An 11,571-nucleotide genomic window follows, 5' to 3' on the forward strand; every position below is an offset into this window, starting at 1 on the left:
CTGTCCCCTGGGCCACCTGGTTCGAAGGTCACCATCACCCCTGTGTCACCTCTACCCTGTCTGCCCCCCCCCCCATGTCGGGGTGTCCCTGTGCCCCCTGCGGTGACACTGCTGTCCCCACGGCGCTGGCCAAGCTCCTGGCTGTGGCTGTGCCACCCTCATGGCTTTTATTCGGCTCCGTGTCACACACCGGTGGCATCTGGGGACAACGGTGGCCGGAGCCGGCCCGGGGCTGCGGTTCGGTGACACTGGTGACGATGTCACCTGAGCACGCAGGTCCCCGGGGGGACGTTTGGTGCCACCGTGGCCACACTGGCAGCTTTGGGGATGGCCACGGCTCGGTGACAACGGCACCCACGGTGGTGACCACCCCCTGTGGGGGACGGGGAGCCCGCGGTGCCACAAGGACACTGGTGACACCGTGAGGCCACCGGTGATGAGGACAGTGGCCACGCTGCCAGATCCTGGTGGCCACAGTGCTGGATCCTGGTGCCAAGGACAGTGGCCACTGTGCCGGATCCTGGTGCCGAGGACAGTGGCCACAGTGCTGGATCCTGGGGCCGAGGACAGTGGCCACAGTGCCTGATCCCGGTGCCAAGGACAGTGGCCACGGTGCCCAATCCTGGTGCCGAGGATGGTGGCCACAGTGCACAATCCCAGTGGTATCGCCAGTGCCAAGGACAGTAGCGGCGGTGCCAGATCCCAGTGCCAAGGGTGGTGGCCACGGGTGCCTGATGCCAGTGCCAAGAACAGTGGCTACGGTGCCTGATCCCGGTGCCAAGGACAGTGGCCACAGCGCCCAATCCTGGTGATGAGGATGGTGGCCACAGTGCACAATCCCAGTGGCATCCCCAGTGCCAAGGACAGTGGCCACAGTGCCGGATCCTGGTGCCAAGGACAGTAGCCGCGGTGCCAGATCCCAGTGCCAAGGGTGGTGGCCGCGGTGCCCGATCCCGGTGCCGAGGACAGTGGCCACGGTGCCCAATCCCGGTGGCCATGCCGCCGGGTCCTGGTGTGGGTCAGAGCGCCGGCAGCTGCCCGCGGATGTCTGGCAGGAGGCGGCAGGCGGTGACGATGTCGACGGTGGCGGCCACGGCCCGCAGGTCGCGGCGAGCCAGGCGCAGGCAGTGGGCGGCCGCAGCGGCGGCTGCTTGGGCCCGACCCAGGGCCCCCCCCAGGCCCCCCAGGTGCCTCGCGGCGCGGCCGTAGCTCTGCCGCAGGGCGCTGCCCACCGCCCCCCGCAGCCGCCCCGAGCCCTCCTGCAGCCGCTGCTGCAGCAGCGAGGGGCCCCCCCGGCCGCCCCCCCAAACCGCTGCCGGCTCCTCGGTCAGCGCCAGCGGCGGCCTCTGCCTCGCCCCCTCCTCCTCCTCCTCCTCTTCCTCATCTTCAGTCTCGGAGGCTTCACCCGGCACCTTCAGCCCAGCGCCGGGGGCCCCCCCGGACGCCCCCCCCGGCAGCTCCGGCTCTGAGTCGCTCTCAGAGGCTTCTCCCGGCACCACCCTGGGGGGGCGGGGGGCGGCCATGGCCTGCGGGGGGGGGGGCATGGGGGGGTCAGCACCCCCCAAGTGGCTCCAACCTGGGGGGGGGGGGGATGGGTGCTCCGGGCTTGGCCCCTGGGTCCTGCGGAGTGTCTGCCCTCCCCCACTCCGTGCTCGGACGCCCCCCAGCCCCCCGGGGGCCCCCCCAGAAACCCACAGTGACCCCTGGGGCCCCCTCAGCCCCACGGGACCCCCCCAGCCCCACGGGGACCCCGTAGCACTCCCCAGACACCCCCAGACCCCCACGGGGACCCCCCCAGCCCTCCCCAGTGACCCCCGGGAACCCCCCAGCCCCACGGGGACCCCTCCAGCACCCCCCAGCCACCCACAGACCCACTCGGGGACCCCAACCCCTCAGGCTCTGCCCGCCCCCTCCCCTGCCAAAACCTCCCACCTCCTGCCCGGCGCCTCCGCAGGTCACATGACGGGCGGCTGCGTCACGTGCGGCGGCGCTGCCGCCACCCGGAAGTGCCCTCACCCGACATGGCGGGCCGGGCGCTGCCAGCGCTCTGCGCATGCGCGGGACGGCGGCGGTGAGGGCCGGAGGCGTGGCCTCCCCCTGGCGGCGGGACGGGGGAGCGCTGCGGCAGGGGGGACGGGGGGGACTGGGGGGGCCTGGGGGGACTGGGAGGGGACTGGGTTGATGGGGGCACTGGGGGCACTGGGGTGACAGGGCGACTGGGGGGAGCCCCGGTGTCCTCTGTCCCCAACCCCCAGGCACCCCCCCGTCCCCCATCCCAGCGCGGCCCCGCTGTCCCCCCCCCGCCCCAGGGACACGGGGACACGCTGGGTGCTGGCAACTGGTTTAATGGGGCCCCCGCGGGTCCGATGGTGGCACCTCGCGGGGACAGAGAGGGGACAACCTGTCCTTGCCCCCAGCTCCACCCTCACCCCGGTCCCCGAGCCCGGTGGCCAGTGGCCGGTGGCCGTGGCGGGTGTCCCCGGGCGCGGCTCAGCACTTGACGCAGGCGAGGGTGACATCCCCGGACACCTCCAGCCGGTCGATGGTCGTCGGTGGCAGGCGGTGGCCGTAGTCGCAGACATGGCGCCCGTTCACCCACAGGGCGAAGGCCTGGCTCTGCGGCCGGATCTCCAGCTGCGCGGCCCCGGTGTCACCGCGGGGACAGGGACACCCCCCCCCCCCCCCCCCCCCGGGGACACCCACCCTGGGGACACCCGCCCTGGGAACACCCACCCCGGATCCAGGCTACAACCAGGAGCAGGAGCTGGGATGGGACCAGGACTGGGACTGGAACCAGTTTAGGACTGGGATTGAGCCCAAGACCACGATCAGGACCAGGACTGGGCTCAGGATCAGCGCTGGGATCAGGACCAGGATTGGGACCAGGACTGGGACTGGGACCACAACCAGTACCAGGACCTCAGCTGGGACTGGGCTTAGGATCAGCTCTGGGCTCAGGACGAGCACCCAGGTGGTGGCCACGTTCAGGACCAGCACTGGGACAGGGGCGGGGACCAGCTCCAGGATTAGTCCCGTGTCCCAGACCAGGACTGAGACTGGGGTTAGTATCAGTCAGGAGCAGAACTGGGATCGGGATCAGGACCAAGATGGTGACCAGGTCCAGGACTAGGACCAGGTCTGGGACTGGGACCAGGACCATGTCCAGGACTAAGAGCAGAACTAGGACTGGGACCAGGACTGGGACCGCAACCAGGAGCAGAACTAGGACCACGTCCAGGCCCAGGACTAGGGCTGGGATCACCACCAGGGCCAGCCCCAGCTGCAGGCCCAGACTTGGGCCCAGGCCCAGGCGCAGGCTCACCTGGAAGGGCTGCCCGCGCTGGAAGGGCATGGCGCCCACCACGTGCCGCTCCTCGGGGCCCCAGCACCCGCAGCGCCGCGTGTTCCGCACCAGCACGGCCTCGCGCAGGCGGGGGTTGACGTGCAGCACCACGTCCCCCGAGCTGCTGCTCCACAGGTTGGCGTGGAACCTGCCACGGGGGCACCCGTCCAGCACCCAGCACCCAGCCCTGGACCCCCCAGCACCCAGCCCTGGGCTCCCAGGCACCCCAAATCCTGCAGCATCTTTACACCCTGCAGCACCCTGACCCCCCCCTCCCCCGCACCCACAGCACCCTGACACCCCCCGCAGCACCCTGACTCCCCCCCCAGCACCCTGACCTGTCAGCGTTGGGGTGGACGGTGCCCACGATGGTGATGGTCTGGATGAGGCCCGAGGGCCCCTTGCTCAGCGCTGTGTGGAGGGGGACGCTCTGCGGGGACACCTATCAGTCCCCGGGGACCCCCGTCCCCACTGTCACCCACCGCCGCCCACCCTCACCCCGCGCTCACCGGGCTGCTGATGGTCACCGGCGTGTGGAGCTGCAGGAGGGGGAGAGTGGGTGCTGGGGGGGTCACCCCTGGATCACGCCTGTCACCCATGGGTGCCCCCAGCTGAGCCTGCTGGGTGCTGAGCGCCATGGGATCGGCAGGAGAGACCCATGGGTGCTCCCACGGGCCTGTCCACTCAAACACCCCCCACAGACCCTCGTGTTCCCCCCCCCCCCCCAGCACCCATGGGCTGGCCCCAGGGTCCCCCAGCACCCCCACCCCCGCGGGGGACACTCCCACCCTTGGGTGCCCCAGCACCCCGACCCCCACCCCCAAACTCACGGGGGTCTCCGGGGGGGGCAGCACCGGCGCCACGGCTCCTGCACCTGCCTGCTGGGGGGGTGGAGGGTCATGGGGTGTGGGGACGGGGCCACCACCCCACATGTCCCCTGACCCCCCCCATGGATGTCCCCAAGCCCTGGATGTCCCCCAACCGCCCCAGATGTCTCCATGGAGGTCTCTGTTCCCCTGCTGGATGTCCCCAATCTTCTGGGGTCCCCAACTCCCCCAGAAGTTCCTGTCCCCATGGATGTCCCCAACTCATGGATGTCCCCAACCCTCTCAGATGTCTCCATGGAGGTCTCTGTCCCCACCCTGGATGTCCCCAACCCCTTGGGTCCCCAATCTCCTGGATGTCCCCAATCTCCTGGATGTCTCCAACCCCCTCAGATGTCTCCATGAAGGTCTCTGTCCCCCCCCCAGATGTCCCCAGCCCCTAGATGTCCCCACCCGCCCCCCCTGGAGGTCCCTGCTGGGGGGCAGCACCCCAGGGTGGGGGCTGGGGGTGCTCACGGTGAAGGTGACACAGGTGAGGGTGACATCACCGGTGACATCGAGGGCCTGGACGCTGTTGAGGGGCAGGCGGTGCCGGAACTCCAGCGCGTGCTGCCCGTTCACTGCCACCTGCGGGGACAGAGGGGACAGCGGGGTGACACACCTGGGAGCACGGTGGCGCTGAGCACCCATGTCTGGGTGCTGGGGGTCAGAGCACCCATAGGTGGGTACTGGGGGCCTGAGCACCCATTTCGGGGGCGAGGGGCACCCACGTCTGGGTGCTGGGGGTCGGAGCACCCACAGCGGGGGGTGACACCCCATGCCGGGGGGGGGGTCCCACCTGGTAGCCGCGCTCCTGGGCGTTGATGAGGATCTCGAGGGCCCCCCCGGGGCTGAGGCCACGGGGCGGGGGGGTGCAGAGCTCCTCGTGCCCCCACAGCCCCCCCAGCTGCGCGTTGCACCCCAGGGTGACCCCCCAGCCGAGACGGGCGTTCAGCCGCAGGGCGACATCCCCCCCCATGCAGCGCAGGGCCACCGTGAACCTGCCGCGGGGGCACCCGTGGGTGGGGGGCACCCAGACACCCCCACACCCCCGCCACCCCCAGCACCCTAGTGACTCCCCAGTCCATGACTGGGGCACCCCCTGCCCCACCTCCCCATTTCCATGGGGTTGGGGGGCACCTTCCGCCCCCCTTCCTGGCTGGGGGACCCCCCCGTGCTCTCTCCCGCCTGCCGCCACCGAACCTTTGCCCTTCCCCATGGCACCCGGCCAGTCCTGGGGTGTGGCTGCTGGGAGGGGGTACTGGGGGGTACTGGGAGATACTGGGGGGTACTGAGGGGTACTGGGAGATACTGGGGGGTAGTGGGGGGTACTGGGGGGGTACTGGGGGGTACTGGGATGTACTGGGTGGTATTGGGGGGGGTACTGGGGTGTACTGGGAGGTACTGGGGGGTATTGGGGGGGGGTACCCACCTCTGTGCCTTGGGCCGGACCTGCCCCTGGATTATCACCATCCTCCCCCTGCTCAGCCCCCCGAAGATGTACCCCAGGAAGGGGACGCTCTGGATGGGGACAGGGATGGGGGGGAACACACACGGTGGCCCCGGGAGGGACACACCGAGCCCAGAGGTCACTGCTGCCCCCCCCAAGCACCCCCCTATGGCCCCCCAGCCCCATACAGCACCCCCCACTCTATATAGCCCCCCGCCTGAGTCCCATATAGACCCACCAGCCTCATACGGCCACCCCCAGATCCATAGGGTCCCCCCTGTCCCCACAGGGTCCCCCCTCCCCATAGGATCCCCCTCATCCCTGTAGGATCCCTGCCAGCCCCATGGGGCTCCCCCGGGCCCATAAGGTCCCCCTTTCCCATAGGATCCACCCCTCCCAGCCCCATAGGATCCCCCTCAGCCCCATAGGATGCCCCTGGCCCCATAGGGTTCCCCCTCCCCATGGCTCCCCCGCAGTCTCATAGGGTTTCCCTGGCCCCACAGAGCTCCTCTGGCCCCATACCCCCCCCCCCCCCCCGGCCCTATAGACCCCATAGGGCCCCACTCACGGGGTTGATGATGGGGGGCTGCGAGTCCATGGTGGCCGGGGGTCCCTGGGGAGTTGGGGGGTCGCTGGGTGGTGGGTCCCTGGGTGCTGGTGCTCCCGCAGGCGGGTGTGGTCCCTCCCCGGTGACCTCTGTCCTCCCCCACTCACACTTTCACTTCTCCACGGTGGCACCTGCGCAGAGGGTGGCACCATCACCCTTGTCCCCGTGTCCTTCTGGGGACCCACCAGCCGCCCGGGGGGGGACACCCCCGCCAGGACCCGCCATCCTCGTGGTGCCCCCACCCCCAATGTCCCGGGGCGGGGGGGGCGGGGGAGGTGTGTTCTGGGGGGTGCTGGGACACCCGGGGACACCGGCCACCCCCTCCTGGTGACACATGTGGCTGCTTGGCCAAGGCCACCATGAGGAAATGCCACCGCTGCCACCCGCCCCCGTGCAGGATCCGGCCCGGCCTGTTATGGCCCCGTGTCCCCCGTGTCCCCATGTCCCCATGTCCCCCCGTGTCCCATGTCACCTCCATCCCCTGTGTCCCCTCCCTGCCATGTCCCCTGGATGGATCCATTAACCCTTTTCTGGTCAGTGGGGCCAGACCTGATTTTGGGGTGGAAAACCCTGCTTTTGGTGACGTGGTGGGTGGCCAACCAGTGTCACCAGTGCTGGTGGCCGGTGAGTGTCAGCGGTGCTGGTGGCCGGCAGGTGCCATCTGTGCCCGGGCCAGCAGGTTCCTCTGGCAGGAGCCACAGGAAGCGGCGATGTCACAGCGATGTCACGGTGGTGTCACGGCGGTGACGGTGTGGCCGTGTCTCGGGCAGCCGCTGTCCCTGCGCCCCCAACAGGGGGGATCCTGTGGCCTTGGTGTCCCCCGTGGCTCCTCACGCCCCCTCCCTCTCCCGCGTCCCCCCATCCCCAAGGTTCATCCCTGTCCCCCACATCCCCGGTGTCGGTCCCCCAGGTCCCCTGCCCTGTCCCCACATCCTCACCCCCCGCTCTCCCCATCCCCACCCACACCCGCTCCCGCCGTGGGGCTGGAGCCAGCCGGGCGTTGCTGGGCCCTGACTCAGGAGAAGTTCCCGCCGGCGCAGCCGGAATTTCTGCCCCATCCACACCCAATCGCTTCCTCCCGGCCGCGCAGTGGCAGGGCCGGATCCTGACCCCGTATAAAGCCGGTGCTGAGCTGGCCGGGACCGATGTGGCCGGAGGCAGGCGGGGATGGAGCCGGCGGCGCTGCCCGGGGTAGGACGGGGACGGGGACGGGGACGGGGATGGGGCAGGACAAGGCCCCTGGGGGGTGGCCCTGGGGCAGCTTGCGGGGGGTGGTGCTGGGCCCCAGCCACCAGTGTCCCCAGTACAGGCTGGGCTAGGGTCACCAGTGTCACCATTATTGCCCAGTACAGGCTGGGCTAGGACCTCCAGTGTCCCCAGTATAGGCTGAGCTATGGTGGCCAGTGTTCCCAGTACAGGCTGCCCCATGGTCACTGGCGTGCCCTGTATCAGCTGTCCCATGGTCACCAGTGTCCCCAGTATAGGCTGCCACATGGTCACTGGTGTGCCCTGTATCAGCTGTCCCATGGTCACCAGTGTCCCCAGTCCTGGCTGACCCTGTGTCCCTCATCCAGGCTCTTGCAGAGTCTCCCCAGTTCAGGATGTCCCAGAGCCACCAGTGCTCCCAGTCCAGGTTGTCTCATGCTCCCCAGTGTCCCCAGCACCAGTTGCAGCCTGGTCCCAGTAACCAGCAGGCCAGTTTGTCCTGGTTAGTCCTCATCACTCCATCCCAGTCCATCCCAGTCCATCCCAGTCTGTCCTCACACCCCTCCTACCACCCCTCAGGGGCACCTGGGGAGGGGACATGGGGTCCCCGAGGCCCTGAGGGATGAGGACGGGGTCACCCGGGTCAAGAGCAACATTTTGGTGCCAAGCCCCTAAAACCCCACCAAAAACATGAGGTGGCTCTGGCCCCACAGTGTCCCCATGTCCCCGTGGTGTCCCCATGTCCCTGTGTCCCCACATCCCCCTGTCCCCAGGCTGTCCCCGGGGGTGCAGCAGGTGCCACCTGTCCCTCCCCCTGCAGGGTCCCTGCTCGCCGGAGTGTGTGGGGTCCCCCACGGCCCCCCCAGGGTGCTGCGAGGAGCGGCTGGCCTGCCTGGGCCCGGGGGGCAACGCCTGCGCCACCCGTGACGGCGCCTTCGTGGAGGCAGAGCCCGGGGAGCACCGAGGTATGGGGGGGCGGGGGCACCATGGGGATGGGAGCAACAGGGGTGGCTGGGCCCTACACGGGGGGCCCATCCCGTCCCATCCCACCCCACCCCACCCCACCCCACCCCATCCCATCCCATCCCACCCCATCCCACCCCACCCCATCCCACCCAATCCCATCCCATCCCAACTGGGCCAACTGTCCTTCCCCCCCGATTTGGGCTCTCCCCACCCCGTTTCCCCTCACCAGGATTTGGGCTCCCCATTGCTGCCGCACCCACATCCTCAAGTTGGGTGGGCAGGGGGGCTCCCCGGTGCCTGCAGAGGTTGAGGGGGGACATGGGGTGACCCCCACTGTCCCCTCCTCGTCCCCAGAGGCGCTGACGGAGGATGACATCTACTGCCGCTGCCTCTCCAGGACGCTGTGCCACACGGCCACCCCCGTCACCGTTGGCTTCTACGCGCCCTGTGGCCACCGCCTCTACTCCCTGCTGGACAAGGTCACCGGTGGGTGCCACGGGGCCACCACGTGCCACCCCCGCTGAGCCCCCCAGCCAGCCCCGGCCAGGTGCTGGGGGCCCCCACGGCACCAGCCTCCCCCCTTTGCGCCCTGGATTTGGGGTCCCTGGTGTAGCAGCATCTGTCCCGCTCCCCTCTCCTCACCCCTGGATTTGGGGTCCCTGCTGCTTGTCCTGCCGCCCCGTTTTCTTCTACAGCTTTGGGGATCCCCGTTGCACCAGTACCCATCCTGTCCCACCCCACCCCGCCCCACCCCACCCCATCCCACCCCACCCCATCCCATCTCCATCTCCATCTCATCCCATCCCATCCCATCCCATCCCATCCCATCCCATCCCATCCCACCCCACCCCACCCCATTTCTCCCCCCAATTTGGGGTCCCCCTTCCCCCGCCATCCCTCATCCCCCCGCCCCCCCCCAGGCTTCATGCGGGAGGAGATGGCACGGCGGGAGGAGGCCGAGCTGCGCCGGAGCCACCAGAAACCGCGGAGCCCCGAGGGCTGGGGGCTGCTCCTGGCCCTCTGGTACTTGGCCTTCTACAAGCCCATCATCACCGAGGGCCACCTGAGGAGGAAGAACATCGAGTTCATCTTCATCCGCTTCAGTGCCTGGCAGTACGCCGGCTGCGACAAGCTCTGGGCCGGTTTGGTCACCACCCTCTGCGACAACATCCGCCACCATTTCGGGGCTTTGCCCCTCAGCGTCTACCATGTGATGGGCACCCGGCCCCGCTTCGCCTCCGGCTTCAGCCAGAAGGAGTGGGTGCTCAAGACAGGCACCTGCCTCAAGCTCTGGGGGCTACTCTTCATCCTGGGTGCTGGCCTCGCCATCCTACTGGTGGCCCTCTTGGTGCCCGGCGTCAAGGACCACCACGCTTTGAAGGTGGTGGGGAGCGCTGTCACCTCCCTCTCCGGTTCCGGTTTGGTGCTTGGAGCTGTCTCCGTCTTGAAGAACCTGTTGGTCAGTGAGAAGCAGAAGATCGAGCGCTTGACCAACAGCGAGAAGTTCGCTAGCCAGCTGGGCTTCATGAGCAAGGTGCGCAGCGAGGTGGCAGTGTTGGTCGACTTCTTGGCCTTCATGGAGATCTTCGAACGCCGACGGCTCCGCGTGGTGCTGGAGATCACCAGCCTGGACATCTGCTACCCGGAGAAGGTGGCCGGCGTCCTCAACGCCATGAACACCTTGCTCTCCGACGCCAACACCCCCTTCATCTTCATCCTGGCCGTTGACCCCAGCGTCATTGTCCCCTGCCTGGAGCAAACCGGTTGCATGAAGGGTCTTGCCGACAACGGTTACCTCTACCTCAACCGGACGGTGACGCTGCCCTTCTCCATCCCGGAGATGGGCGCCCGCTCCCGCCTCCAGTGCCTGGAAGCCGCCGTCCAAACGCGGGAGGACCTCATGTACCGCATCATCACCAGCAACGTGGAACGCCGCCGGGCCAAGTGCCAGCACGTCCCGGCCGCTCCCACTGGGCGGGAGGCGGACGCCGAAGCCGTTCGTTGCATCCACGAAGCTTTCCGCTGCCTCCACGATGGCGCCGACCCTCTGGCCCGTTACCTCCCCACCGACGGCACCCACGTCCGCCGCATCGTCAACACCATCCCCATCACCCTGCGGCTCCTCCTGCACCGCGCCAGCACCCCCGGCACCCCCTCGCCCCGTGCCGCGGCGGCGTGGGTGGTGTTGGCCGACCAGTGGCCGTGCCGGCTGAGCTGGGTGCTGCAGTGCTTGGAGGACACTTGGCAGAGCCACCCGGCGCCGGATTTAGGTGGACGATCCCTGTGGAGCATTTTCCAGGAGAACGTGGGGGAGCTGAGCGCCCTGCGGCAGCCCCTGCACAATGTCCTCAGCCTGGACGGGGACCCCGAACTCTTCCAAACTTTTCTGGCTTGCGATTTCCCCTTCGCCGCCCGCGACGCCCGCGCCTTCCTCGGCGTCACCGTCAACCTGGACCACTCCATCCGGCACAAGATGGGGCTCCTGCGCGGCCTCGACCGCCTGCAGAAAGCCACCGCCGTGTCCCGCAGCGTCCAGTGTCCCCCCACCGAGTGACGGGGACCTCGGGGCTCCCCCAGAACCAGCCCGGGGTGTTGGTGACACCGGGGTGTCCCTGTGGCCCGTGCCCTGTTGTCCTGACCCGTTTGGGGACGGGGACAATTCCTGTCCTCCCCCATCTCTAAAAAGGGGGTGAAAATGTCCGTAGGGGATGGAACTGGGGTGACCGGAGGGGACTGGGGGAGCCCCGAGATGACCCAGAGGGTTCCGGGGGGTCACTCACTCCACCCCCCCCCCCCATCTGGGATCCCAACACCCACTGCCACCCCCCCAAAACACCCTTTGGGGACCATCCCCCTGTGAGTGGGTCCCTGGGGGGGGACCCCCTCAACAAACCCCAAAGCCACTGGGGTCATCCCATAATAAACCAGTTGAACTTCCCACTCTGCCTCTTGGCTCAAATAAGCTTTTGGGGGTCCTGTGACCTCCTTGGGGGGTGTGTGTGTGTGTGTGTGTGTCTTGGGACGGGTCAAGGGGCTGGAAAATGGGTGCAGGGGGGTGCTAATTTTGGGGGGAAAACCAGCCCAAAGTGCCAGCGGGGGGGTGGGGAATGTCAGACGCCGGGATACGGCGCATCAT

General features: G+C 68.8%; 3 protein-coding genes across 3 annotated transcripts; 1 reads left to right on the forward strand and 2 right to left on the reverse strand.

Moving 5' to 3' along the window:
- Positions 1 to 142: 142 nt before the first annotated feature.
- On the reverse strand, positions 143 to 1,980 carry BLOC1S3 (biogenesis of lysosomal organelles complex 1 subunit 3). The gene is made up of 2 exons (XM_074857410.1): positions 1,933 to 1,980; positions 143 to 1,526 (listed from the first exon to the last, which is right to left on the reverse strand). The coding sequence occupies exon 2, from the start codon at positions 1,521 to 1,523 to the stop codon at positions 1,020 to 1,022; it is 504 nt and encodes a 167-aa protein (XP_074713511.1). The 5' UTR covers positions 1,524 to 1,526; positions 1,933 to 1,980; the 3' UTR covers positions 143 to 1,019.
- A 2,626-nt stretch (positions 1,981 to 4,606) lies between these two features.
- LOC141938513 (galectin-5-like) lies at positions 4,607 to 6,254 on the reverse strand. The gene is made up of 6 exons (XM_074857358.1): positions 6,225 to 6,254; positions 5,639 to 5,727; positions 5,410 to 5,517; positions 5,006 to 5,207; positions 4,684 to 4,794; positions 4,607 to 4,639 (listed from the first exon to the last, which is right to left on the reverse strand). Exons 1-6 carry the CDS (start codon positions 6,252 to 6,254, stop codon positions 4,607 to 4,609), a joined length of 573 nt encoding a protein of 190 aa, XP_074713459.1.
- A 1,176-nt stretch (positions 6,255 to 7,430) lies between these two features.
- Positions 7,431 to 10,989, forward strand: NKPD1 (NTPase KAP family P-loop domain containing 1). The gene is made up of 4 exons (XM_074857359.1): positions 7,431 to 7,454; positions 8,290 to 8,434; positions 8,790 to 8,921; positions 9,356 to 10,989. The coding sequence occupies exons 1-4, from the start codon at positions 7,431 to 7,433 to the stop codon at positions 10,987 to 10,989; spliced, it is 1,935 nt and encodes a 644-aa protein (XP_074713460.1).
- The last annotated feature ends 582 nt before the right edge of the window (positions 10,990 to 11,571 follow it).

Source organism: Strix uralensis, unplaced genomic scaffold (assembly GCF_047716275.1).
Source record: "Strix uralensis isolate ZFMK-TIS-50842 unplaced genomic scaffold, bStrUra1 scaffold_131, whole genome shotgun sequence".
NCBI classification, from domain to species: domain Eukaryota; kingdom Metazoa; phylum Chordata; class Aves; order Strigiformes; family Strigidae; genus Strix; species Strix uralensis.

Excerpts from the sequence above, each read along its gene's own strand:
- BLOC1S3 (XM_074857410.1), bottom strand. The coding sequence starts at position 1,523 with ATGGCCGCCCCCCGCCCCCCCAGGGTGGTGCCGGGAGAAGCCTCTGAG.
- NKPD1 (XM_074857359.1), top strand. The coding sequence starts at position 7,431 with ATGGAGCCGGCGGCGCTGCCCGGG. Across the intron at positions 8,435-8,789 it reads AGAGCCCGGGGAGCACCGAG|AGGCGCTGACGGAGGATGAC; the intron begins GTATGGGGGGGC and ends CCTCGTCCCCAG. Across the intron at positions 8,922-9,355 it reads CCTGCTGGACAAGGTCACCG|GCTTCATGCGGGAGGAGATG; the intron begins GTGGGTGCCACG and ends GCCCCCCCCCAG.
- LOC141938513 (XM_074857358.1), bottom strand. The coding sequence starts at position 6,254 with ATGGACTCGCAGCCCCCCATCATCAACCCC. Across the intron at positions 5,518-5,638 it reads GTCCGGCCCAAGGCACAGAG|TATCTCCCAGTACCCCTCAG; the intron begins GTGGGTACCCCC and ends ACTACCCCCCAG. Across the intron at positions 5,208-5,409 it reads TGCCATGGGGAAGGGCAAAG|GTTCACGGTGGCCCTGCGCT; the intron begins GTTCGGTGGCGG and ends CCCCCGCGGCAG.